Raw genomic sequence first — 26,201 nt, 5'->3', positions numbered from 1 at the left:
GAAGGGACCTTGGAGGTCTTCTAGTCTGACCTACTCAGGCGGGAAACCCTTCTGGAGACAAGGAGTTCCACTGGTTAATTGTCCTCACTATCAGGAAGTTTCTCCTTAGTTCCAGGTTGCTTCTCTCCTTGATGAGTTTCCATCCGTTGCTTCTTGTCCTGCCTTCAGGGGCTTTGGAGAAGAGCTTGACTCCCTCTTCTTTGGGGCAGCCCCTGAGAGATTGGAAGACTGATATCACATCTCCCCTGGTCCTTCTCTTCATTAAACTAGACAGACCCAATTCCAGCAACCGTTCCTTGTATGTTTTAGCCTCCGGACCCCTCCGGACCCCTGATCATCTTTGCTGCTCCTCTCTGCACTCTTTCTAGAGTTCTCAACATCTTTTTTACATCGTGGTGACCAAAGCTGGATGCAGTATTGCAGGATTTATTTGTTATCTGGAAGACGTTGGAAGCCGACCAGCTGGACTGGGACTTTTAATTTAATCCTTTTTTTTTTGTTTTGTGGGGTGGGTGCAGAGATAGGGAGAGGGGGGGAGGGAGGGAGGGGGAGAGAGAGAGAGAGAGAAAAAAGAAAGAACGAAAGAACCGAAACGGGCCAATTTTTTCATCCCAGGCTCCTTTCCCTCCCCCCCCAGGCTGTAACCCTTCCCTAGCTTGGAATTTGCAGCCCTGGGAGCCTAAAGCAGGTGTGTGCCCTTCCCTCCCCTTCCCCCTCCCTGTCTCTGCTCAGGTGCTTCCAGCCTGCATTGTTGAGACTCTCCAGGGACACCTCTTGCGTCACCTGTTTCCTTCTCTCCTTCCCCTCCCTCCCCCCCAGTCCTTTTCCCAAAGTCTCCTCCCGACTTTTTCAGCCTCAACAAACTAACTAACTAACTAACTAACTGTCTCGGGCCTCCCTAACTTCTGAACTTCCTGTTTCTGGCTTGGCTGGCTGGGTTTTCCTAGAAAGGAGATTTCTTTTTTTGTGTTGTTTTTTTTGTGTTGTTTTTTTTTTTTTTTGAACAAAAAAAAAAAAGCTTTAAAAGGGGGCGTGGTGGGGGGGGGGGAGAGAAGCGGGGCTGAGCGCCAGCCCTGCCTCCAAACAGCCAGAAAGAGGAGGAGGCAGCGGCTAATCTCTTTATTTATTCATTTAATAATAATAAATAATAATAATAGTAAACCTTTACTGTCAAAGTACAACATGTGTACATGGAGATTAGCTGAGCCTCCCCCCAACACACAGTGACAACAAACCCTCCATCCTACCACACCATGTGAACCAACTACACCACACACCAGCCTCCCAAGTCAATTCTGCATAAGATTATGTCCCATTTAAAAGCCTAACAGCCCACAGATAAAAGCTATTTTTCAGCCTGTTGGTACGGCTGGCTATACTCCTATATTTCCTACCGGAGATAAAGATATTCTTTTTTTTTTTATTGAAAAGTTTTAACATACAATTTTTCTTTAAACCCCCCCTCCCCCTCCCTTCTCCCTCCCCCCCTACCTCTCCCCCTCCCCCCCTCCCCCCCCCCCCGACTTCCCAGAGCTAAATACAAGGTATATATAAAAAAAAAAACAATCATAAACAACCACATACTAACAACTATAAACTCTAAAATCCATCACTCTCTAACTTATATAGGATCAAACAAAACTTAGCATTATTAAATATATATAGAAGACAAAATAAAAAAAGAAAACGAAAGAAGACTTATTCAAATGCTAGATAAAACTTCTTGACCCTATACTTGTTCTGGATAAACTCAATCCATTTTCTCCATTCCATAATATAATGTTCTTGCGAATGATCTTTCAAATAGGCCGAAATCTTCGCCATCTCTGCCAAGTCGGAAACCTTTAAAATCCACTCTTGTATAGTCGGCAGTTCCTCTTTCTTCCAATACTGACCTATCAAAAGTCTTGCTGCCGTAATAAAATTCAACATCAACTTAGTGTGAGATAAAGATATTCTTTATTGCAAACACTTTTTTGTTTCCTTCTCCCCCCCCCCTCCCCGCCGATATTGCACGACTGAAGTTTCCACCCAGGCTTCAAGTTCGGGAGCGTCTTCCCTTTCCCCTGGAAATTAGCGGTGAGGGGGGGGGCGAGCCCCCTCTGGTTGTCTTCCGTGCTATTCCAAAGGGGTCTGACCCGTTGTTGGGCAGTCAGCCATGGAAGCGTCTTCCCCAAGAGAAGGAAGATTTTGTGGGGCTCCTCGTGGCCCAGAGGTTTGCCGCCTGCCTCTCTTCATTGCCCTTCTCCTTGCCTCCCTCCCCCCCCCACCTGCAGGCAGTGCCAGCCTTCCGTCTCCCCCCGGAGCGAAACGGTGCCCATCCCGGTCCCGACTCAGCTGCGGAACTACCAGCTTATTGAACAGAACCTGACGTCAGCCACCAGCCCGGGGTCCAACCCCCACGGGTCCCCAAGGTAAGGCCTCCCTTCTCCCCCCACCCCCCCCCCCCGCGGGGTCTGCCGCCCTGACCCTGCCGTCTCCTGCCCACTCGGCCAGTCCTCGGCTTGCGGCCACAGCAGAGCCCAAAGTCTCTTCTCGCCAAGCCAGACGGGCGTCGAGTGAGTTTGGCCCTGTTTGACGGTCTTTCTCGCCGTCGTCGTTATAAGTGAATCGCTGCGGCGGTTAAGTTGGCAACCCGGTCGTGAAGCGAATCCGGCTTTTCCCCTCCCTCCCCCCCCCCCCCGTTGACTTTGCTGCTCAGACGGTCGCAAAAGGGGATTGCGTGACCGCCGGGAGGCTGCCTCGATGTGAGTCGATTGCCAAGCGTCTTGAATTTCGATCGTGTGACCACCCCACCCCCCGTCTGCCCGGGACGTTGCGACCGTCGTAAATAGGAGCTGGTTGCCCAGCGTCTGAATTTCGATCACGTGACCGTGGGGAGGCTGCAAAGGTCGTAAGTGTGGAAAGCGGTCGTAAGTCTCTTGTTTTCGGTGCCGTTGTCACTTTGAAGGGCCGCTAAACGAACTGTTGTTAAGTTGAGGATGGCCCTGCGTTTGGCTGGCTTCCCCAGCAGAAATCCCTAGGTAGCGTCTCGTTTAGCGACCGTTCGAAATTACGACGGCACCGCCAAATGTGATTTCCAGCCGGTCCTCACCCTTGCAGCCATTGAGGGTCTCGTGGGGTGAAAATTTGGGAACTTGGCAACCGCCCTGTACTTACGACCAGCTGCCACATCCTGGGCTCAGGGAATCACCCTAGGCAACCTTCCCCAGCCGCTTTCCGGCAGTCGGGAGTTAACGGGGGCAAGCTGGAGTCCCTTAACGGCCCTGCGATTCACTTAACAACTGCAGGGATTTGCTTAATGCTTGGGGCCAAAAAAAGGGGGGGGGAGGGGAAATTGGGTGCGAGTCACTTAACAAACCTCCTCGCTTAGCCATGGATTCTGATTCCAGTTGGGGCCCTCTAGGTGGAGGACTTGCCTCGCTGATGGTAGACCCAGAATTTTGTTTTTATTTTATTTTATTTTTTATTCATTTCTAAGCAAAATTTCTCTGGACTGAAATGGATGGGCTGTTCAGAATCTTGCCTTGTTAAACAGAAATGTGGTTTCAGAAGATTGATTTTGTCTGTCTCTAGACAGACAGATAGATAGATACATAGATAGGTACATAGATTGATACATAGAGATAAATAGGCAAGATAGATAATATAGAGAAAGATAGCTTGATTGGTAGATAGAGATAGATAAAGATCGATACATATAGAGAGGTGATAGAGATGAGAAGAGAGAGAGAGAGATTAGATAGATAGATAGATAGATAAGATAAATGGACAAGATAGATAATATTTATTTATTTATTTATTTTTGGGACTTATATGCCGCCCTATCTCCCGAAGGACTCAGGGCGGCTAACAACAATAAAAAATAATATAGAGAAAGTAGTTTGATAGAGATAGATAAAGATAGATACATATAGAGAGGTGATAGAGATGAGATAGAGATAGGTAGGTAGGTAGGTAGAGGTAGATAGGTAGATAGAAATTATAGAGAGAGAGATTAGAGAGAGATAAAGATATAAATAGAGAGATACATAGATACATAATAGAGGTAAATAGGCAAGATAGATAATATAGAGAAAGTAGTTTGATAGAGATAGATATAGACACATAGAGAGGTGATAGATAGATAGATAGATAGATAGATAGATAGATAGATAGATAGATAGATAGATAGATAGATAGGTAGGTAGGTAGGTAGGTAGATAGATAGATAGATAGATAGATAGATAGATAGATAGATGATAGATAGATAGAAATAGATATATATATATAGAGAGAGAGATTAGAGAGAGATAGAGAGAGAGACACATAGATACATAGAGGTAAATAGGCAAGATAGATAATATAGAGAAAGATAGCTTGATTGGTAAATAGAGATAGCTAAAGATAGATACATATAGAGAGGTGATAGAAATGAGATAGAGATATATATAGATAGAGAGAAAGATATAGATAAGAGATTAGATAGATAAGATAAATGGACAAGATAGATAATATAAAAGATAGTTTGATTGATAAAGATAGATACATATAGAAAGGTGATAGAGATGAGATAGATAGATATAGATAGATGGATTAGATAGGTAGAGAGATAGAGATAGATAGATAGATAGATAGATAGATAGATAGATAGATAGATAGATAGATAGATAGATAGATAGATAGATAATTTGCTACACCGCCCATCTCACCTGTGTGACTCTGGGCAGTTTACCATTAGGGGGAGGGCTTTAGGGTGAGTAGTTTTCGGTAAAATTCTAGTTTGGGTACCTGCGTGACCTCAAGTCTCATTGAAATTGTCCTTTACATCTTGCCCACCTCAGAGGATTGTGGTGAGAACAGAATTGGGAGAAACCAGTCCCTTTTTTAATTTATTGTTTGTGCTTCCAAGACCACCCACTCGCCAGCAAGTCTGGATTAAAAGCAATGAGTTAAAGGCAGACTCGTGGCGGGTGTGTGTGTGTGAGAGAGAGAGAGGGGGGGGGGAGAGAATGGATCCAATTATTTCCTTCTGTCTCAGTAGCGGATTCTGGCCTCACCCTGATCCAATATCTGTAGGAAGACCCAGGGCTTTTTTTCTGCCATAAAGGGCAACAAAACTTGGGGGTTGGGGTTGGGGCGGGGGGCTGAGTGACTGTTCCAAAGGGCAGGCACTGCCATATAAACCTCCTCCTCTGAATAAGGGCAAAATGTTTTAATTCTATTTTTGTATGTATTCATTTATGACTTATTTCTCTGTCTCCCACCTTTATTATTTTATAAATAACTCAAGACAGCAAACATATAAGTCTCAGTGCTGTTGCTATAGCCAATACTCCCTCCTCCTCCTCCTCTTCCCCATGGCAGCTACCCTATGAGGTGGGCTGGGCTAAGTCACCCAATCAGCTTTCATGCCTAAGGCGGGACTAGACCTCACCGTCTCCTGGTGATTGGCCCACAGTCACCCAGCCGGCTTTCATGCCTAAGGCGGGACTAGAACTCACCGTCTCCTGGTGATTGGCCCAAAGTCACCCAGCCGGCTTTCATGCCTAAGGCGGAACTAGAACTCACCGTCTCCTGGTGATTGGCCTAAAGTCACCCAGCCACCTTTCATGCCTAAGGCGGGACTAGAACTCACTGTCTCCTGGTGATTGGCCCAAAGTCACCCAGCCGGCTTTCATGCCTAAGGCGGAACTAGAACTCACCGTCTCCTGGTGATTGGCCCAAAGTCACCCAGCCACCTTTCATGCCTAAGGCGGGACTAGAACTCACCGTCTCCTGGTGATTGGTCCACAGTCACCCAGTTGGATTTCATGCCTAAGGCGGGACTAGAACTCACAGTTGCCTGGTGATTGGTCCACAGTTACCCAGCTGGTTTTCATGGCTAAGACAGGACTTGAACTCAAGCTCGCCTTCTTCCTAGACTGGTGCCTTAACCGTTAGACCAAACTGGCTCTTTGTGTGTGTGTTTGTGTGGGCTGGTATCTGTATTCCTGCCTACATTTAGATACAGGTATATGTAATTATATTTGTATATACAAATACACATGTAGATATATATAATTATACGCGTACGTACAAATATACCCGCTGCAAATGAGGAAATGTTCCTGAAATTGAATATTAAACATTGCAAGGTTGTGCCCCTCTCGGGATGTTGCCAAGTGGGCAGTCATTTAAATCGAGCAATAAATAACATTTTTGCACTAGGACTAGGTTATCTCCTGGGTACATTAGCTAGTTATGCTACTTTTCTTTTATTAGACCCTTTCTCTTCCGCTTTCAGATCCGGGGCGGTGCGGCGGTCCAATACCAGCCCTTTGGGCTTCCTGAAGACCGGCTCCAGCTCTCCAGTGCCGGCTGACACTGCCCAGACGGTTGGGAGGAGGCTGTCCACGGGCTCTTCGAGGCCGTATTCCCCTTCACCACTAGGTGAGCCCCAACACGGCACAGGCCAAAATCGCGATTTAAAACCCAGGCAACCTGTTTGGCTTCGGATAACCAAAATTAATACTAGGACCAGGGCTGGGCAACCTTGGCCCTTTTATGACTCGTGGACTTCAACTCCCAGAATTCCTCAGTCAGCATGGGGGAACTATGGGCCCTTTATGACTCGTGGACTTCAACTCCCAGAATTCCTGAGCCAGCATGAGGAACTATGGCCTTTTTATGACTCGTGGACTTCAACTCCCAGAATTCCTCAGCCAGCCATGCTGAGGAGAAAGGGAAAGGTTTCCAAGCTGAGCCATGCTGGCTGAGGAATTCTGGGAGTTGAAGTCCACAAGTCATACAGGAGCCAAGGTTCCCCACCCCTGTACTAGACCAACTATCAAGCAAAAAAAAAAAAGGTGACTTAAGAACAGTCCTCACACTTAACAACCATTGTTGCGTCCTTGCGGTCATTTGATCACAGTTCTGGCACTTGGTAACTGGCCCGTATTTATGACGGTTCCAGTGCCCCAGGGTTATGTCCAAGCTACCGTATTTATCGGCGTATAACACGCACTTTTTCTTCCTGAAAATAGGGGGCAAATGATGTGTGCGTGTTATACGCCGATATAATGTTAATGACCCATAGTTATTTATTTGAAATTTAAGTTTTTCCCCTGAAATTTCCTTTTTAAAATGAGGTGCGTGTTATACGCCGGTGCGTGTTATACGCCGATAAATACGGTATTTGCGTCCTTCCCTTGGGGCTTCCTACTAGCGGTGAGGAAAGCTGGATTCTCATGACAGCCAGGTGATTCGTTCAACAACCATGGCAAAAGAATTCCGGTTCTACACTGAGGACCCGCCTGCACAGATGGGGTGACATTCTTGTGGTCTTTTACGGAAACAAAATGCAAATGGCTTTCTCGTTTCGAAGAGGAAGTAAAAAAAAAAAAGGAAAAATTAGCTGCTATGGTGGGAACTCGCAATTTTTTAAAAACGGTTTGATGTTTGCTTGTTCGTGTCGGAAGCACCACGGTTAAAACGAGGCAGGCTGCGTGACGCAGAATTTAAAATACCAAATACAAGATGGAAGCATGCACAAATTAAACAGCTCTTGCCCAGAGAGTAGCAACAACAATTGCGTTCTGTCGCGCTGCCGTGAGGTCCTCAGATGTACGCTGATCGGGACCCAAAGGGCAGAGATATACACACATGTGCGTGGTTGTCTACGTGTCACCGCAATCGCAAAGGGAAGAAGCCACCAGATAGCCCTGTTTGTTCAGAGTGCCTCTGGATCTTCTTGTGCCCGGGCGCAGTCTGCAGGTAGTCCTCGACTTACGGCCCACAATTCAGCCCCAAAATTTCCGTTGCTAAGTGAGACGTGTGTTAAGTGAGTTTTGCCCCCTTTTAGGACCTTTCTTGCCACAGTTGTTCCGTTAATAACACGGTTGTTAAGTGAATCTGGCTTCCCCCATTGACTTTGGTTGTCAGAAAGTCACAAAAAAGGGGATCACGTGACCCCGGGGGCCCTGCGGCCGTCGTAAATTCATGCCAGTTGCCCGTCCAGATTTTGATCTCTTGACCCTGAATGCTGTAAGGGTCATAAGTGTGAGAAACCGTCCCAAGTCACTTTTTTCAGTGTCCTTGAAATTTCATACAGTCATTAAGAGAACTAAGAACTAAGGAGAAACTTCCTGACAGTTAGAACAACTAACCAGTGGAACTCCTTGCCTCCAGAAGCTGTGAATGCTCCAACACTGGAAGTTTTTAAGAAGAGGCTGGACAGCCATTTGTCTGAAACGGTATAGGGTTTCCTGCCTGAGCAGGGGGTTGGACTAGATGACCTCCAAGGTCCCTTCCAACTTTATGGTTATTATTAACAACCTGCCTCCAGAAGCTGCGAATGCTCCAACACTGGAAGTTTTTAAGAAGAGGCTGGACAGCCATTTGTCTGAAACGGTATAGGGTTTCCTGCCTGAGCAGGGGGTTGGACTAGATGACCTCCAAGGTCCCTTCCAACTTTATGGTTATTATTAACAACCTGCCTCCAGAAGCTGCGAATGCTCCAACACTGGAAGTTTTTAAAGAAGAGACCGGACAGCCATTTGTCTGAAATGGTAGAGGGTTTCCTACCTGAGCAGGGGGTTGGGCTAGATGACCTCCGAGATCCCTTACAACTACTTCTTCTTCTTCTTCTTCTTCTTCTTCTTCTTCTTCTTCTTCTTCTTCTTCTTCTTCTTCTTCTTCTTCTTCTTATTATTATTATTATTATTATTATTATTATTATTATTATTATTATTATTATTATTATTATTATTATTATTATTATTATTATTATTATTATTATTATTATTATTATTATTATTATTATTATTATTATTATTATTATTATTATTATTATCAACCTGCCTCCAGAAGCTGCGAATGCTCCAACACTGGAAGTTTTTAAAGAAGAGACCGGACAGCCATTTGTCTGAAATGGTATAGGGTTTCCTACCTGAGCAGGGGGTTGGACTAGATGACCTCCAAGGTCCCTTCCAACTTTAACTATTATGATTATGACTAAGCAAATGGTTGTAAGTCAAGGACTAGCTGTATAGTGTTTACAGTAAGCAGTCATGGTGGGCTATGACTGGGGAGACGGTGGTTCAAACTTATTTTTTACAAACTTGTAAGGTGATTTTGAATCAGATTTTCTTCTGATTTTACTATTTCCTTTCCTCTCTCTCTCTCTCTCCCCCCCCCACCAGTTGGTACCATACCTGAACAACTTGGGCATTGCTGTTGCGGGCAGCTGCAGGGCCACGAAATAAGGGGCCGAAGCTCTTCAGGTGAGCAGTTTCTCCTTTTTGTCCCCTTCCCCTCTCCCCCCATCCGATTTTTAAGGGAGGGGTTTACAGGAGTAAAAGTACAAAGCCTCAAACAGCCCAGGGATTGTGAAGTCTTCCCACCCAGTTCAGGAGGCTGGTGGAGATAATTCAACTAACTGAAGAGGGCGAGGAACGGTTAGATTACAGGTTAATTCTGCTCCGGGTCTCCAAGCATTTGCACTCCGTTTTTTGTGAAAGACGGAAGGGATGGAGAATATCTCCAAGGCTTTTAGCAACGTGTGTGTGAGAAACAGAGAGAGATGATACGAGATATAGAGGAGAGGGAGAGAGAGAGAGAAAGAGGTGAGAAAAATGAAAAACGATGTATGTATGGATAGATAGATAGATGATGGATAGAGAGAGATGAGGAAAAATGGATGAGAGATGCAGGGATGAGAGATGGGATAGATGGATGAGAGATAGATAATGGAGAGAGATGAGAAAGAGGTAAAAGGATGGATGGATGGATGGATGGGAGAGCTGAATGGATAAGAGATGAGAATGGATGGATGGATAGATGATAGGTAGATATAGATATAGATAGAATAAATAGATAGATAGATAGATAGATAGATAGATAGATAGATAGGAGATAGATTAGAAGGAAAATAGATAGGAGATAGAATAGATAGAAGGAAGATAGATAGACAGACAGACATAGATAAGAGAGATTAGAGAGAGAGATAAGAGATAACATAGATAGACAGATTAGAGATAGAGATTGATGGATAGAGATGGATAGATGAGTAAGATGAAAAATGGATGAGAGATGCAAGGATGAGAGATGGGATGGATGGATGAATGAGAGATAGATAATGGAGAGAGATGAGAAAGATGTAAAAGGATGGATGGATGGATGGATGGATGGATGGATGGATGGGAGAGCTGAATGGATAAAAGATGAGAATGGATGGATGGATAGATGATAGGTAGATAGATAGATAGATAGATAGATAGATAGATAGATAGATAGATAGATAGATAGACAGACAGATAGACAGACAGACAGACAGACAGATAGATAGATAGATAGTAGATAGAAGATAGAAGAGAAGATGGATGGATAGAGAGATGAGAAAGATGAAAAATGGATGAGAGATGCAAGGATGAGAGATGGGATAGATGGATGGATGAGAGATAGATGATGGAGAAAGATGTAAAAGGATGGATGAATGGATGGATGGATGGATGGATGGATGGATGGGAGAGCTGAATGGATAAAGATGAGAATTGATGGATGCATAGATGATAGGGAGATAGATAGATAGTAGATAGAAGAGAGAGAAGAGAGAGAGAGAAGAGATGATGGATGGATAGACAGATGAGAGAGTTCTATCTATCTATAGGTAGGTAGAGATAGGGACGCGGTGGCTCAGTGGGTTAGGACGCTGAGCTTGTCGATCGGAAGGTCGGCAGTTTGGCGGGTCGAATCCCGAGTGCCGCGTAACAGAGTGAGCGCCTGTTACTCGTCCCAGCTTCTGCCAACCTAGCAGTTCGAAAGCACGTAAAAATGCAAGTAGAAAAATAGGGACCACTACGGTGGGAAGGTAACAGCGTTCCGTGTGCCTTTGGCGTCCAGTCATGCCGGCCACATGACCACGGAGACGTCCTCGGACAAGCGCTGGCTCTTCGGCTTTGAAACGGAGATGAGCACCGGCCTCTAGAGTCGGAAACGACTAGCACGCATGTGCGGGGGAAACTTTACCTTTACCTTATAGGTAGGTAGAGACTGACTGACTGCAGCTAGGTAGCCAAACCCTACAAGAACAGGGCTTCTCTAGGCATTCCACCTCTTGTCTCTGTACGACTGAAGTGCCTAGAAGCATTTGAGAGAGGGAGATCTGTAAACGTTGGCATGGGATCCTGGAGATCTCTTTCCTTGCCTGAACGCGTCTCTCTGGGTGCACATGTGCTCCGATGCTGGTCAGAGGCTTTTTGTGAGCCCCTTTAGAAGGGCTTGTGAGGACAAGCCGCTGCTGTCACCCCAGTTGACCTTCTGCGAGGGCTTTGTTGTCGTCTTTTGTGTGTGTGTGTGTGTGTGTGTGTGTGTGTGTGTGTGTGTGTAGCTGATGAAAGCCCTCCTTTTAGCCACTTGGGTGAACTGGGATGACCAGAGCTTTCTCTTTTTTTGTTTTGGCCTCCTTCGCTCCCTCAAGGGGTGGATAGTTTTTTTTTTCTAATCACATTCATTCTGCCTTTGTTGACCAGGTGGTTTGAAAAGAACGGGCTGGTACGACTAGCGGGTTGGAATGACTCTCCTGTCCATGATCCCCAGCCAGTAAAGTTGAAAGACAATTAGCTTAAACATAACAAAGAACGGTTGGAAGAATTGGGTCTGTCTAGTCCAGGGGTAGGCAACCTCGGCTCTTTTATGACTCATGGACTTCAACTCCCAGAATTCCTGAGCCAGCTATGCTAGGAGTTGAAGTCCATGAGTCATAAAAGAGCCGAGGTTGCCTACCCCTGGTCTAGTCAAATGAATAAAGGGACGCGGTGGCTCTGGGTTAGGACGCTGAGCTTGTCGATCAGAAGGTCGGCAGTTTGGCGGGTCGAATCCCGAGTGCCGCGTAACGAGAGTGAGCGCCTGTTACTCGTCCCAGCTTCTGCCACCCTAGCAGTTCGAAAGCACGTAAAAATGCAAGTAGGAAAATAGGGACCACTACGGTGGGAAGGTAACAGCGTTCCGTGTGCCTTTGGCGTCTAGTCACGCCGGCCACATGACCACGGAGACGTCCGCGGACAAGCGCTGGCTCTTCGGCTTTGAAACGGAGATGAGCACCGGCCCCTAGAGTCGGAAACGACTAGCACGCATGTGCGGGGGAACCTTTACCTTTACCTTTTAGTCTAATGAAAAGGAAGGACCAGGGGGTGACATGATAGCAGTCTCCCAGTATCTCAAGGGGCTGCCCCAAAGAAGAGGGAGTCAAGCTGTTCTCCAAAGCTCCTGAAGGCAGGACAAGAAGCAACGGATGGAAACTCATCAAGGAGAGAAGCAACCTAGAATTAAGGAGGTTAATTAATTTCCTGACAGTGAGAACAATTAACCAGTGGAACAACCTGCCTCCAGAAGTTGTGGGTGCTCCAACGCTGGAACTTTTTAAGAAAACACTGGATAACCACGATATAGAGTCTCCGGCCTTAAGTAGGGGGCTGGACTCAAAAACCTGCAAGGTCCCTCCCAACCCTGTTAATTCTGATCTGTTAATTCCAGTGCCTCCAGAAAGCACCTGTTCAAAGGAACTGCTTTTTTTTAAAAAAAACAGATCTGGGCAAGACAAATGTGTGTAGGTCTGTATGCGTTCCTCCCACAGGTCCGAAAAGAAAAGGGGAGACGTGATCTTAGTTTGCTTTTGGGGGTGTCTCAGCAGGGCTGAGATTTGGAGACATGAATTGCCACAAAAGCTAGTCTGGAAGACTAAAACCTCAGGTCAAGGGCAGAAGACAGTGCATTTTGAAATGTGGAACTTCAAGATGGCTGGACCTCAGCTCCCAGAATTCCCCAGCCATCACGCTCCCACAATTCTCATTGATCAGGATCTAATCCAACTAGATCAGAGGTTCTCAACCCTGGGAACTTTTTTAAGATGTGTGGACCAACTCCCAGCATGCTTTAACATGGCTGTACATCAGTTGCCAGGCTGGCTGGGGAATTCTGGGAACTGAAGTCCACTCCTCTTATAGTGTGCTAGCTGGGAATTCTGGAAGTGAAAGACCGCCCATCTTAAAGCATTCTGAATGGGGAATTCTGGGAGTTGAAGTCCACCCCTCTTAAAGCAGATTAGCTGAGAATTCTGGATCTTGAAGTTCACCCGTCTACAAGGATACTGTCTGGGGAATTCTGGGAGTTGAAGTCCACCCATCTTAAAGCAGATTAGCTGAGAATTCTGGATCTTGAAGTCCACCCATCTTCAAGGATTACTGGCTAGGGAATTCTGGGAGTTGAAGTCCACCCATCTTAAAGCTGGTCGGCTGGGGAATTCTGGGAGCAAAAGATCACCCCTCTTAAAGCTGCCAGGGTTGGGGGGGAAAAAGCTGACGCAAGTCTGTTGCTCCCCAGATGCCCTGAATCCCATCCCGTTTCTGTTCCTCCCTGCCAGGTTCCTCGGCAATACAGTCGCAGTCTCCACAGTCCCTCCTGTTGACCGGAGCTCGGCTACAAAGCACGCCCACCCTGACGGATATTTACCAGAACAAGCAGAAGCTCCGGAAGCAGCACTCGGATCCCATCTGCCCATCCTACACGGGCTGCAGCTATGGCCATTCACCCCAACCCCCACGGCCGGTCAGCCTGGGGACGTCGCCCACCAAACACATGGGGTCATCTCCACGGAGCTCGGACTGGCTCTTCAAAACACCCCTGCCGACCATCATCGGATCTCCCACCAAGGTGAGTGTTGGAAGCCGCCGTGCGGAGAACCGGTTTGGTTTCGTGGTGAAGGCACCACCTGCAGGGGAACGTGAATTGTAGTCCACCCTTAGGTATGAACGCCGACTGGGTGACTTTGGGCCAGTCACCAGGAGACGGTGAGTTCTAGTCCTGCTTTAGGCATGAAACCAGCTGGGTGACTTTGGAGCCAATTATCAGGAGATTGTGAGTTCTAGTCCCACCTTTTGCATGAAAGCTGGCTAGGTGACTTTGGGCCAATCACCAGGAGACGGTGAGTTCTAGTCCTGCCTTAGGCATGAAAGCCGTCTGGGTGACTGTGGGCTGATCACCAGGAGACGGTGAGTTCTAGTCCTGCCTTAGGCTTGAAAGCCGGCTGGGTGATTTGGGGCCAATTATCAGGAGATTGTGAGTTCTAGCCCCGCCTTATGCATGAAAGCTGGCTAGGTGACTTTGGGCCAAAGTCACCCAATTGGCTTTCAGGCTTAAGGCAGGACTAGAACTCACCCGTCTCCTGGTGATAGGCCCAAAGTCACCCAATTGCCTTTCATGCTTTAGGTAGGACTAGAAATCACCGTCTCCTGGTGATAGACTCAAAGTCACCCAATTGCCTTTCATGCTTTAGCTAGGACTAGAACTCACCGTCTCCTGGTGATTGGCCCAAAGTCACCCCATTGCCTTGCATGCCTGAGGCAGGACTAGAACTCACCGTCCCCTGGTTTCTGCTTGAGAGATTAGACTGCAGCTGCCATGCCTAAAGATGAAGCAGGCAGATAAGCCAGAAGCCAAGCCTGCCTTGTCTAAAAGATCCCTTCAGGGGGTAGATAAGAAGGAAAGGAGTCATTAAGGAAACAAAGGAAGCAAAAAAAAAATCACAGGACCCAGACAAAAGAATTGGAAGTCTGAGCACATGGGAAGCCCCTCCTCAAATCCCACCTAACAGTTCCCAGAATTGAGAATCCACAGGGCAAATGTAACTGCCAATCTTGAGAACAGACAAAGCAAGGACTCTTGAGGGAATAAAAGGGTTAGTGGCCCTTAGATCCAGACTTGGTGGCTTCTGCATCTCTGGCTCCTACCTGGCAGCCTGGTTGAGAAAGATGGGGGTAAGTGTGGATGAGCAGGTTTGTGTAAGTGGGGCAGAGCTAATGAAAGAGAATAACAGAGTGGGAAGGGACCTTGGAGGTCTTCTAGTCCAACCCCCTGCTTAGGCAGGAGACTCTAGTCTATACCATTTCAGACTAATGGTTGTCCAGCCTCTTCCTAAAAACTTCCAGTGTTGGAGCATTCACAGCTTCTGGAGGCAGGTTGTTCCACTGGTTAGTTGTTCTAACTGTCAGGAAATTCCTCCTTAGTTCTAGGTTGCTTCTCTCCTTGGTTACTTTCCATCTGTTGCTTCTTGTCCTGCCTTCAAATGCTTTGGAGAATAGCTTGACTCCCTCTTCTTTGGGGCAGCCCCTGAGATACTGGAAGGCTGCTATCATGTCCCCACTCGTCCTCCTCTTCATTAAACTAGACATACCCAATTCCAGCAACCGTTCCTTGTATGTTTTAGCCTCCAGTCCCCTGATCATCTCTGTTGCTCTTCTCTGCACTCTTTCTAGAATCTCAACATCTTTTTGACATCGTGGTCACCAAAACCAGATGCCGTATTCCAAGTGTGGCCTTCCCAAGGCCTTGTAAAGTGGTATTAACCCTTCACGTGATCTTGAATCTATCCCTCTGTCAAAGCAGCCTAGCACCGTGTTGGCTTTTTTGGCAGCTGCAGCACACAGCTGGCTCCTATTTAAGTGATTGTCCACTAGGACTCCAAGTTCCTATCATGGTTACTACAATTATAATGTACATCAAGTGTGTCAAACTGCCGGGCTGGACGTGTCACCAGGAAACCACGCCCTCCCCATTACCGGTAATGGCGAAAAAGCGCCGATACGTTGCGCGACGTCACTTGATGTCGTGAGTTTGACATATCTGATGTACATGGTAATCAGTAAAGTTTTGCTGTTAATTTTAAAATCACTGGATCTCTTTGTCTATTCTAAAGAACTGGTTGGGCCTCAGTGTTCACTTGGAAATGATTTTGAGTGTGGCTGTTGACCATGGCAGTGAGTGTGTGGGTGTGTGACCACAAGCCAGACTCGGGAGCACATGTAACATAGGTCAGCAGCTTCACCACCAACCAACCTATGTCAGGTAGCAGCTGAATCAGCTCAGCAGGTCTTCTGAAGGGGTTTAGAGGGACGTGTGAACCTGTCCACGTACCTACAGGTAGTCCTCAAGTTATAACAGTTCATTTAGTGACCGAAGTCAAAGCAGGGGCTGAGAAAAGTGACTTAGGGCTTAATTGTCACACAGCAACTGCAGCTCCCTGCGATCACAGGATCAAAATTTAGGCGCTTGGCAACTGTCTCCGTATTTACAATGGTCACGGCATCCTGGGGTCACGTGATCCCCTTTGGCGACCTTCTGGCGAGCAGTCGATGGGAAAAGCAAGTTCACAGCCCTGTTACTAGCTTAACTGCAGTGGTTCACTTAAGACAGGGGTCGGCAACCTAAAAAAGGAAAAGAGCCACCGGGAACCGGTTCCATCACAAATTAAAAAAACTGGGAGCCGCATGCGTGTGTCCGTGCACGCGCATGCGCAAAAAACGTTTTGCGCATGCACAAAACGGTTTTTTGCGCATGCGCGGACGCACGCAGTTGCCATTTTTTTAAAAAAGTGAGATGGAACCGGTTCCCGGTTGCCCGACGGCGACGGCCCGTCTGCAAAGCTGCTGCTTTCGGCAGCTTTGCAGACGGGCCGCGGCAGCTTCCTCAAAGAGCGACGCCGCGGCCCGTTCGCGCGGAGGTACACGCGCACCTCTCCAAAGGTTTGGGGAGGTGCGCGCGCACCTCCACCCATTCTGGGAGGTGCGCGCGCACCTCTCCAAACGGGCGGTGCCACTCTCATTTGGAGAGGTGCGCGCGCACCACTGCCCGTTCGAAGAGGTGCGCGCGCACCGGGCGGCTGGGAGCCGCATGAGACGGCTCAAAGAGCCGCATGCGGCTCCGGAGCCGCGGGTTGCCGACCCGTGACTTAAGAACTATAATAATAATAATAATAATAATAATAATAAGAATAATAATAATAATAATAATAATAAGAAGAAGAAGAAGAAGAAGAAGAAGAAGAAGAAGAAGAAGAAGAAGAAGAAGAAGAAGAAGAAGAAGAAGAAGAAGAAGAAGAAGAAGAAGAAGAAGAAGAAGAAGAAGAAGAAGAAGAAGAAGAAGAAGAAGAAGAAGTTGTTGAAGTTGGAAGGGACCTTGGAGGTCATCTAGAAGAAGAAGAAGAAGAAGAAGAAGAAGAAGAAGAAGAAGAAGAAGAAGAAGAAGAAGAAGAAGAAGAAGAAGAAGAAGAAGAAGAAGAAGAAGTTGGAAGGGACCTTGGAGGTCATCTAGTCCAACCCCCTGCTCAGGCAGGAAACCCTATACCATTTCAGACAAATGGCTGTCCAGTCTCTTCTTAAAAACCTCCAGTGTTGGAGCATTCACCACCTCTGGAAGCAGGTTGTTCCACTGGTTAACTGTTCTCACTGTCAGGAAGTTTCTCCTTAGTTCTAGGTTGCTTTTCTACCCCAATGAGTTTCCATCCGTTGCTTGTTGTCCTGCTTTCAGGTGCTTTGGAGAATAGCTTGACTCAAGGAAAGTCGTAAAACAGAGCAAAACTCCCTTAGCAAATGTCTCCCCGAGCAACAGAGATTTTGGGGTCGATTGTGGTCGTAAATTGAGGACCATCTGTAATTAAAAAATCCAGGAAGGCACTTTTTCTCCTTCTCCTTCTCCTTCTATAGGCAACGGCTCCTTTCAAAATCCCCAAGACCCAAGCGTCTTCTAACTTGGTGGGCCTGGTCAGTCGGCAGGGACCCTCGGATCTCTTGCTACCGCCGCCGAAGGAGATGGGGGAGACCAGAGAGATGACCCCTTTCCACTCCGCACAGAGTAACGAGAAGCAGGCAAGAGATCAACACGGAAAGATGATCTTTGGCAGGTACCGATCCCCCATCCTACATTGTGCAGCCTGTCCTCAAGCTTACAAGCATTCGTTTAGTGACCGGTTAAAGTTAACAATGTTGTTGTTAGCCGCGAAGTCGTGTCTGACCCATCGCAACCCTATGGACAACGTTCCTCCAGGCCTTCCTGTCCTCTACCATCTTCTGGAGTCCATTTAAGCTCACGCCTCCTGCTTCAGTGACTCCATCCAGCCACCAAAAAAAAGTTAACAATAGCACCGGATAAATGTCCATGGGGATTCACAGTCATTCCAGGTCATCCTGGTTGTCCCAAAGCTGCTTTTTCACTGGACTTTCTTGTTTTTTCCATTGGAAGACGTTTCCCTTCTCATCCAAGAAGCTTTGTCAGCTCTGACTGGTGTTCTGTACCAGCCTACTACCGGCCCTGCAGAAAACGCAGGGACACCCCCTTTACAAAAAGGCAAGGGGCTGGAACTAAGCCTGCCAAATTTATTGACACAAAACAGAGCAAACAGAGCAAACCCAAAACACGAACCATGAAACAGGAGCTATTCAAGCGGTTGCTTTCAGCAAACCAGCCCTCCCACACATTCCCCTTTTAAACAGTTCAAGGCGTGGCTTCTCTCTGCCTCCTTCCGAGGTGCCCCATTGCCTTCCTCTGTTTACTCCTGATTGACTGCCTCCTGCGTCGGGCGTCCTTGAACAGGGCCAGCTGTGGGTCATCTTCATCCACGCTGTCAGGCTCACACAGCTGGGTCTCCGTGGTGACCAGATGAGAGGGGCCTGGCTGAGGGCTCTGCGAAGCCTCAGGGCTGTCCTCTGCAGGCTCTCCAACACCCCCCTCCTCCTCCTCCTCTGAATCGTCCGACCCAACTGCCGAACCCACAGGCTGACCCTGAATCACAACAACTGGGATGGCAGAGAATGGAAGGATTTATGCTCCTTGCAGACAGCTGGTCGTTTGCATCTTTTTTAGAGAGTCGTTGAGGCCACTTGGAGGTTTGTCTGTGTTCTCGGGATCACCTGAGTGGTGCAAATGGGGGTGGAGCCTCCTTGGAACTGCCGAAAGGACTGTGTTGTAGTTACTAGAAGAATCTTTTCCAAGAAGTTCTAAGTAGGCTCCACACCCATTTGCACTACTCAGGACATAGATAAACTTCCAGGTGGCCTCAACGACTCTCTAAAACAATGCAAATGACCAGCTGTCTGCAAGGAGTATAAATCCTTCCATTCCCCACCATCCAGTCAGAGCTGAAGATGCTTCTGGGAGTAGAAGCGAAACATCTTCAAAGGAAAAACAAGAAAGTCAAGTTGCCTCCTGAAAAAAAAGCACCTTTGGGACAGCACTGGGTAAAGTGACTTCAAATCAGTCCTCGCAGTTGCGACTGTTGCAGCCATCCCCATGGTCACGTGATCAGAACCCATTGCACTTAGCAACTGGCGGGTTGTTTAAAATGGTTGCAGAATGCCTGATCACCCTTTGCAACCTCCCCAACCAATCAGCAGAGTCAGTGGGGGAAGCTAGATTAGCTTAAGGACTGCGTGATTCACTTAACAACTGCAGCGATCCACTTAGCAACAGTCAAAAGTTGGAAAACCGGGCGCGATTCACTTTTTAACAGTCACCTTGCTTAGCAGCGGAAGTTTCAGTCCCAATGTGCCCATAAATCAGGGATGTCAAACTCAATTTCATTGAGAGCCGCATCAGCATTGCGGTTGCCCTCGGGGCCGGGTGGGCGTGGCCTACTGGGTGGGCGTGGCTAGAGTGCGTATGGCCTACTGGGTGGGCGTGGCCAGCTCTACATCGTTGGCATCAAGGGTGCCTATGGGGGCCTGGGCAGGAGTGGGACAGATCTGGGGGTCTCTGCCAGAAGGAGGGTCTCTGGGCCAGAGCCAAGGCAGTGGGGGCCGTTCCCTCACTGTTTCCAGGATGGCTTCACGGGCCACATGAAACCACTTCGCGGGCCGGATCCGGCCCCCGGGCCTTGTGTTTGACATGTCTGCCATAAATTGAAGTCGACCTGTATTTGTAATTTTGTATAGCTAGGTCTCGCCTTACAAGCATGTGTTTAGTTACTGTGTGAAACTACAAGAGCTCTGGAAAAGGTGACTTACGACCGATGTTCACACTTACGACCTCTGCAGCATCCCGAGGGTCACATGAGCAAAATTCGGGCACTTGGCAGCTGCCTCGTATTTACGACGGTCGCAGCGTCCCAGGGGGTCACGTGATCCCCTTTTGCGACCTCCTGACCAGCAAAATCAATGGGAAGCCGGATTCACTTCACAACTCTGTTACTAACTTAATAACTGCAGTGATTCATTCAACACCGAAGGCGAGAGAAGGTCATAAAAGGGAGGCAAAACTCACAGCTGTCTTGCGTAGCGGTAGAAATTTTGGGCTCAGTTTTCGGTGTAAGTAGAGGACTACTTATACCAGCGGTCTTCCCACTTGGCCTTTTGATGACTTGTGGACTTCAACTCCCAGAATTCCTCAGTTGGGATGCTTTAAGACAGGGGTCTTCCAGCTTGGCCCTTTCATGACTTGTGGACTTCAACTCCCAGAATTCCTCAGCCAGGATGCTTTAAGACAGGGGTCTTCCTGCTTGGCCCTTTCATGACTTGTGGACTTCAACTCCCAGAATTCCTCAGCCAGGATGCTTTAAGACAGGGGTCTTCCTGCTTGGCCCTTTCATGACTTGTGGACGTCAACTCCCAGAATTCCTCAACCAGGATGCTTTAAGACAGGGGTCTTCCTGCTTGGCCCTTTCATGACTTGTGGACTTCAACTCCCAGAATTCCTCAGCCAGGATGCTTTAAGACAGGGGTCTTCCAGCTTGGCCCTTTCATGACTTGTGGACTTCAACTCCCAGAATTCCTCAGCCAGGATGCTTTAAGACAGGGGTCTTCCTGCTTGGCCCTTTCATGACTTGTGGACTTCAACTCCCAGAATTCCTCAGCCAGGATGCTTTAAGACAGGGGTCTTCCAAGATGGCCCTTTTATGGCTTGTGGACTTCAACTCCCAGAATTCCTCAGCCAGGATGCTTTAAGACAGGGGTCTTCCAGCTTGGCCCTTTCATGACTTGTGGACTTCAACTCCCAGAATTCCTCAGCCAGGATGCTTTAAGACAGGGATCTTCCAACTTGGTCCTTTTAGAACTTGTGGACTTCAACTCCCAGAATTCCTCAGCCAGGATGCTTTAAGACAGGGGTCTTCCAGCTTGGCCCTTTCATGACTTGTGGACTTCAACTCCCAGAATTCCTCAGCCAGGATGCTTTAAGACAGGGGTCTTCCAAGATGGCCCTTTTATGGCTTGTGGACTTCAACTCCCAGAATTCCTCAGCCAGGATGCTTTAAGACAGGGGTCTTCCAGCTTGGCCCTTTCATGACTTGTGGACTTCAACTCCCAGAATTCCTCAGCCAGGATGCTTTAAGACAGGGATCTTCCAACTTGGTCCTTTTAGAACTTGTGGACTTCAACTCCCAGAATTCCTCAGCCAGGATGCTTTAAGACAGGGGTCTTCCAGCTTGGCCCTTTCATGACTTGTGGACTTCAACTCCCAGAATTCCTCAGCCAGGATGCTTTAAGACAGGGGTCTTCCAGCTTGGCCCTTTCATGACTTGTGGACTTCAACTCCCAGAATTCCTCAGCCAGCGTGCCTGGCTGAGGAATTCTGGGAGTTGAAGTCCACAAGTCATCAACGGGCCAAGTTTGAAAGACCCCTGACTTATACCCATAGATTCAAAGGGCCCATTATGTGCTTTCTGTATCTTAAGGGGCTGGGTGGATAGACTCTGGTGTCCCTGGTTTGATGGACCAGGTGAAAGATCAGACCATCATGGAGAAAATCTTATCTAGGTTAGTTGCGGAGAGTCAACAACGCATAATCACTCCGTTAGGTTTTAAGATTGCTGATAAAACTCTTGACTCTTCCAGCTGGTCCTGGGAACAAATAAGCAACGAGGCTGCTCCCTCTTGCGTTGAAATGGCAACAAGAATTTTACTATTCTTTTTCTTTTTTCTTTTTGGATAAGTGGAAGTTATTATTTTTCTAATGGCTGTTAATTGTTACCTCCTATTTACGGTGGTCAGGCCTGGAAGCAGTTAGCATCAATTGGAAGAGCTATAAATAATGAGCTGTTTTCAAGATTGTTCCAGTTCCCGTCCTTGCACGATGATCGGTAACATTAAAGCACTTAAAGCAAGATCAAAAGCTGTTTTCTGGAAGCTGAGAGTCCTGCAGGAGGGACGGTAGACAAGCCTCGTTTTAAAGAACAAGCTCCAAAAATTTAAAAAAAAACCACCATAAAAATTCCCCATCTGGCAGCATTTGCTGCAGCGTGTAGCTTATAAAGGCTGGGTGTGAGTAAACACTCTGCTTTTTCCTGGTAAGATTTTCCCGTGGGTTGCTGTTTTTTTTTTAATGTGTTTTGCATTTCTTATCACCACGGATAGTTTAAAAAATAACCCCAAGGTTTGAGTTGGTCTTTCGCTTCATTGCCTTTTTTTTTTCTTCCCCTGATAAATCTTCTTCTGAGAAGATTCTAAAAAAATAAATTGTCTGTGCAGATTCTCTTATCATCCAGGTCAAAGTTGTCCCAAAGGTTTTTTATTATTATTATTTTTTCCCCGAAAGGCAACTGAACTTTCTTGTTCGTTTGTTTGTTTTTTTCCTTTGGAAACGGTTCGCTCTTCATCCAAAAAGCTTTTTTTTTTAAGTTTCTGTAAAGTTAATTCAGTCCTAGAGGAGATGAACCCTGACTGCTCTTTAGAAGGCCAGATCCTGAAGCTAAAACTCAAATCCTTTGGCCACCTAAGGAGAAGGAAGGACTCACTGCAGAAGAGCCTCATGCTGGGAAAGGTTGAGGACAAGAGAAGAAGGGGACGACAGAGAACGAGGTGGATGGATGGAGTCACTGAAGCAGTAGGTGTGAGCTTGGGTGGACTCCGGAGGATGGTAGAGGACAGGAAGGCCTGGAGGAATGTTGTCCACGGGGTCGCGATGGGTCAGACACAACTTCGCTTCTATTCTATTCTATTCTATTCTATTCTATTCTATTCTATTCTATTCTATTCTATTCTATTCTATTCTATTCTATTCTATTCTATTCTATTCTATTCTATTCATTCTATTCTATGGTGCCGGAGAAGACTCCTGCGAGTCCCTTGGACTGCAAGGCGATCAAACCGGTCAGTCCTAGAGGAGATCAACCCTGACTGCTCTTTAGAAGGCCAGATCCTGAAGCGGAAACTCAAATCCTTTGGCCACCTAATGAGAAGGAAGGACTCACTGGAGAAGAGCCTAATGCCGGGAAAGGTGGAAGGCAAGAGAAGAAGAGGACGACAGAGAAGGAGGTGGCTGGATGGAGTCACTGAAGCAGGAGGCGTGAGCTTAAAGGGACTCCAGAAGATGGTAGAGGACAGGAAGGCCTGGAGGAACATGGTCCATGGCGTCGCGATGGGTCGAACATGACTTCGCAACTAACAACAACAAAGTTAATTGAACTGATCTCCTTTTTGAGAACTGACTCTCTACTTTCTTAAAGCAGCTATCTAAAATAAACAACCACGCCCCACCTCTATACTGGTCTGTCGCCGTACAAATGATCATAGAATGACGGGATTCGAAGGGACCTTAGAGGTCTTCTAGTCCAACCCCTTGCTCAAGCAGGCGACCCTTGCAGAATTATAGAATAACAAGGTTGGAAGGGACCTGAGAGGTCATCTAATCCAACCCGCTGCTCAGGCATTGAGACTCTTACAGGATCATAGAACAACAGAGTTGGAAGGGGACCTTGAAGGTCCTCCAGTCCAACCCCCACCCCCCGCTCAAGCAGGAGACCCTCAGAATCATGGAATAACAGGTAGCCTGCTTGTTTGTCGTAAGAGTCTTAAAAATGGGTCGGTCGCTTAACCCGGCTGATTTTACAGTCTTTTTGGTGACAGTTGTACAGTGAATGTGGTGGTCATAAAGCAAACACGGCGGTCGTTAAATCAGCCAACGGTTCGCAGCGAGCACGGTTTTCCGAAAACCCAGAAGTGCTGGTTTTCAGTAAACCCATTGTAAAAAGAAATAAAAAATACGGTCATGTGACCCCAGGACATTGCAAAAGGCCGTCAATACGGCCTTGTTCTCAACAGCCTGAAGCTTGGTCACATGCCCACAGAGGGGGACCAACCATCAGAACTTCGAATCCAGGTTGTAAGTCCCCCTTTTCCAGGTGAAGTGGACACCTAAGCCGCCAGTCATAAGTCGAGAACTACAGCTATGGGGTGGGGTTTTGGTTTTGTAAATTGCTTTCCACTTGATATTCAATTTGGCAAGCTGTCTACTGAGTCTGCTGGAGTGGGCGGCTGCCATAAATTGAATCAAATAATAAGGGTCTTTCTTTCTGGAGTGACACGTAATTAAGCAGAGAGGGCTAAGAAGCACCTGGCCTAGTAGATAATATGTAACATAATATGGTGGGTCTAAACAGCTGTGATCAGGGGGGCTTTTGCCCAGATTCGCCTGATGCGCCATTTTCGACCCTATTTGGACCGAGGTGCCCTACGCACAGTCACTCATGTGCTCATTACCTCCTGGTTAGACTACCGCAACGCTCTCTACATGGGGCTGCCCTTGAGGACCACTCGGAGCTTCAGCTGGTGCAAAATGCAGCTGCGCGAGTAGTAATGGGAGTTTCCCGATACTCTCATGTAACACCTCTTCTCCGTGAGCTGCATTGGTTTCCAGTTCCCCTCCGGGTGAGATTCAAGGTGCTGGTGATGACCTCTAAAGCCCTAAATGGCTTGGGTCCAGGATTATCTCAGGGAGCACCTGCTGCCAGCATCAGCCTCCCATCGTCCTGTGCGCTCCCACAGGGAGGGCCTCCTTAGGGTTCCGCCAGTTAGGGAATGCCGACGGATGGTTCCAAGGGGGAGGGCATTCTCTGTGGGCGCGCCTGCCCTATGGAATGAACTGCCGGTGGAGCTTCGGACTGCCCCGGATCTTCGCTCGTTTCGCCGGGACCTGAAAACTTGGTTATTTGATCTTGCTGGCCTGGACTGAGGGGGTTTTAATTTAATTTTAATTTAATTTTTAATTTTAATTTGTTTAATTGTGGGCTAGTCTTATTTAATTCTATTTTAAAGTGTACTTATTTGTATTGTTTTAACTCGCCCTGTAAACCACCCTGAGTCCTTCGGGAATAGGGCAGTATATAAAATCAATTAAATAAATAAATAAATCTGGTTATCTGTGTCTTTTAACCCAGCTGTTGTGGATGTAAAACCAGGCTTGATGGCACGGTAGACTGTATACACCTGACGGCTAGTGAACGGTTGTGCAAGTTCCTTTTGCTTCATGCTCTCTTCCCCACTTTCCTGCTAAAATGACTACCATGAATCCCTGAAAGTAAGGCCTATGCCAACAATAAGCCCTAGCTTGATATTGGGGGGTGGGTCTAATATAAGCCCTATCCCAAAAGTAAGCCCTAGTTTTGGGGCGAGGCACACCGCTAAAAATCAGATGGGGGTGGGGGTGGAGCTGCTCCACCTGCCCCACGCCGGCCTCCCTTGCAGCCAGGCCTGCATTTCTCAGTCACAGGGTTTTCCGGAAGGCCTCTGCCGCTTAGAACCGAGCTATGGATTCAGTCCATAGCTCGGTTCTGCAAGATCTCTGCAGCTGAGCACCAAGCTACGGATTGAATCCATAGCTCAGTACTTGGCTGCTTAGGCCTTCTGGAAAGGCCTGGCTGCAAAGTTCAGGCCCGAATGCAGCTGCAGAACTTCGGCCCCAGAAGAAGTGGACTGGCTGGGTAGGGCTGTTGGAGCCAAAGGTGAGGTAAGGCCTACCCCGAAAATAAGACCTGGTGCCTCTTTTGGAGATAGATAGATAGATAGATAGATAGAGATAGATAGATAGATAGATAGATAGATAGATAGATAGATAGATAGATAGATAGACAGACAGACAGACAGACAGACAGACAGACAGACAGACTGACTGACTGACTGACTGACTGACTGACTGACTGACTGACTGACTGACTGACTGACTGACTGACAGATAGATAGATAGACTGACTCGGTCTTATTTTTGGGGAAACACGTTAGGTGTGAGGTACAAAAAGAAAAAGAAAAAAAATCAGGTCCACACGTGAAGGTCCAATTCAACGAACTTATTGGCCAAAAGCCTGTGCATAGGAATATTCTCAACTAACCATTAGCCTTTGGTAGGAGTTGAGAGAAGGGTCAGCGGAATTCAAGGGTGGGGGTTGAACTTTGTGACTATGTAGGGATTCTAGACTGATGCCTCTTTTAACTCCACCTCCAGCTTCCGCCACTCCTCCTACAGTAGCCTAACTCCAGGGTTATCAGGCTCTTTGCCATCTGGAGAACCCCAATTTCCTGGGAGGAGGAGGAGGAAGAGGCACTAAATCAGGGGTCTCTTGTGTACTTCAACTCCCAGAATTCTCGGCGTTGGAAGGCTGCAAGTCTCAAAAGTTGCCATGTTTGGAGACCCCTGCTCTAGACATTCAC

The 26,201-nt window shown here is 47.3% G+C and overlaps 1 protein-coding gene across 2 annotated transcripts in view; it reads left to right on the top strand.

Moving 5' to 3' along the window:
* Positions 1-26,201, top strand: part of ULK2 (unc-51 like autophagy activating kinase 2) — a 130,510-nt gene that overhangs the window by 88,558 nt on the left and 15,751 nt on the right. For both annotated transcript variants that reach the window (XM_081346675.1, XM_081346676.1), the window contains 5 exons: positions 2,277-2,414; positions 6,266-6,411; positions 9,162-9,242; positions 13,379-13,668; positions 17,496-17,692. In XM_081346675.1, coding sequence (XP_081202801.1) covers positions 2,277-2,414; positions 6,266-6,411; positions 9,162-9,242; positions 13,379-13,668; positions 17,496-17,692 — 852 coding nt within the window. The remainder of the gene's footprint in view (positions 1-2,276; positions 2,415-6,265; positions 6,412-9,161; positions 9,243-13,378; positions 13,669-17,495; positions 17,693-26,201) is intronic.

The sequence above is a fragment of the Vipera berus genome, assembly GCF_964194415.1.
Source record: "Vipera berus genome assembly, chromosome: 1".
In the NCBI taxonomy this organism is placed as follows: Eukaryota; Metazoa; Chordata; class Lepidosauria; order Squamata; family Viperidae; genus Vipera; species Vipera berus.
This window is presented reverse-complemented; position numbering and strand designations above follow the sequence as displayed.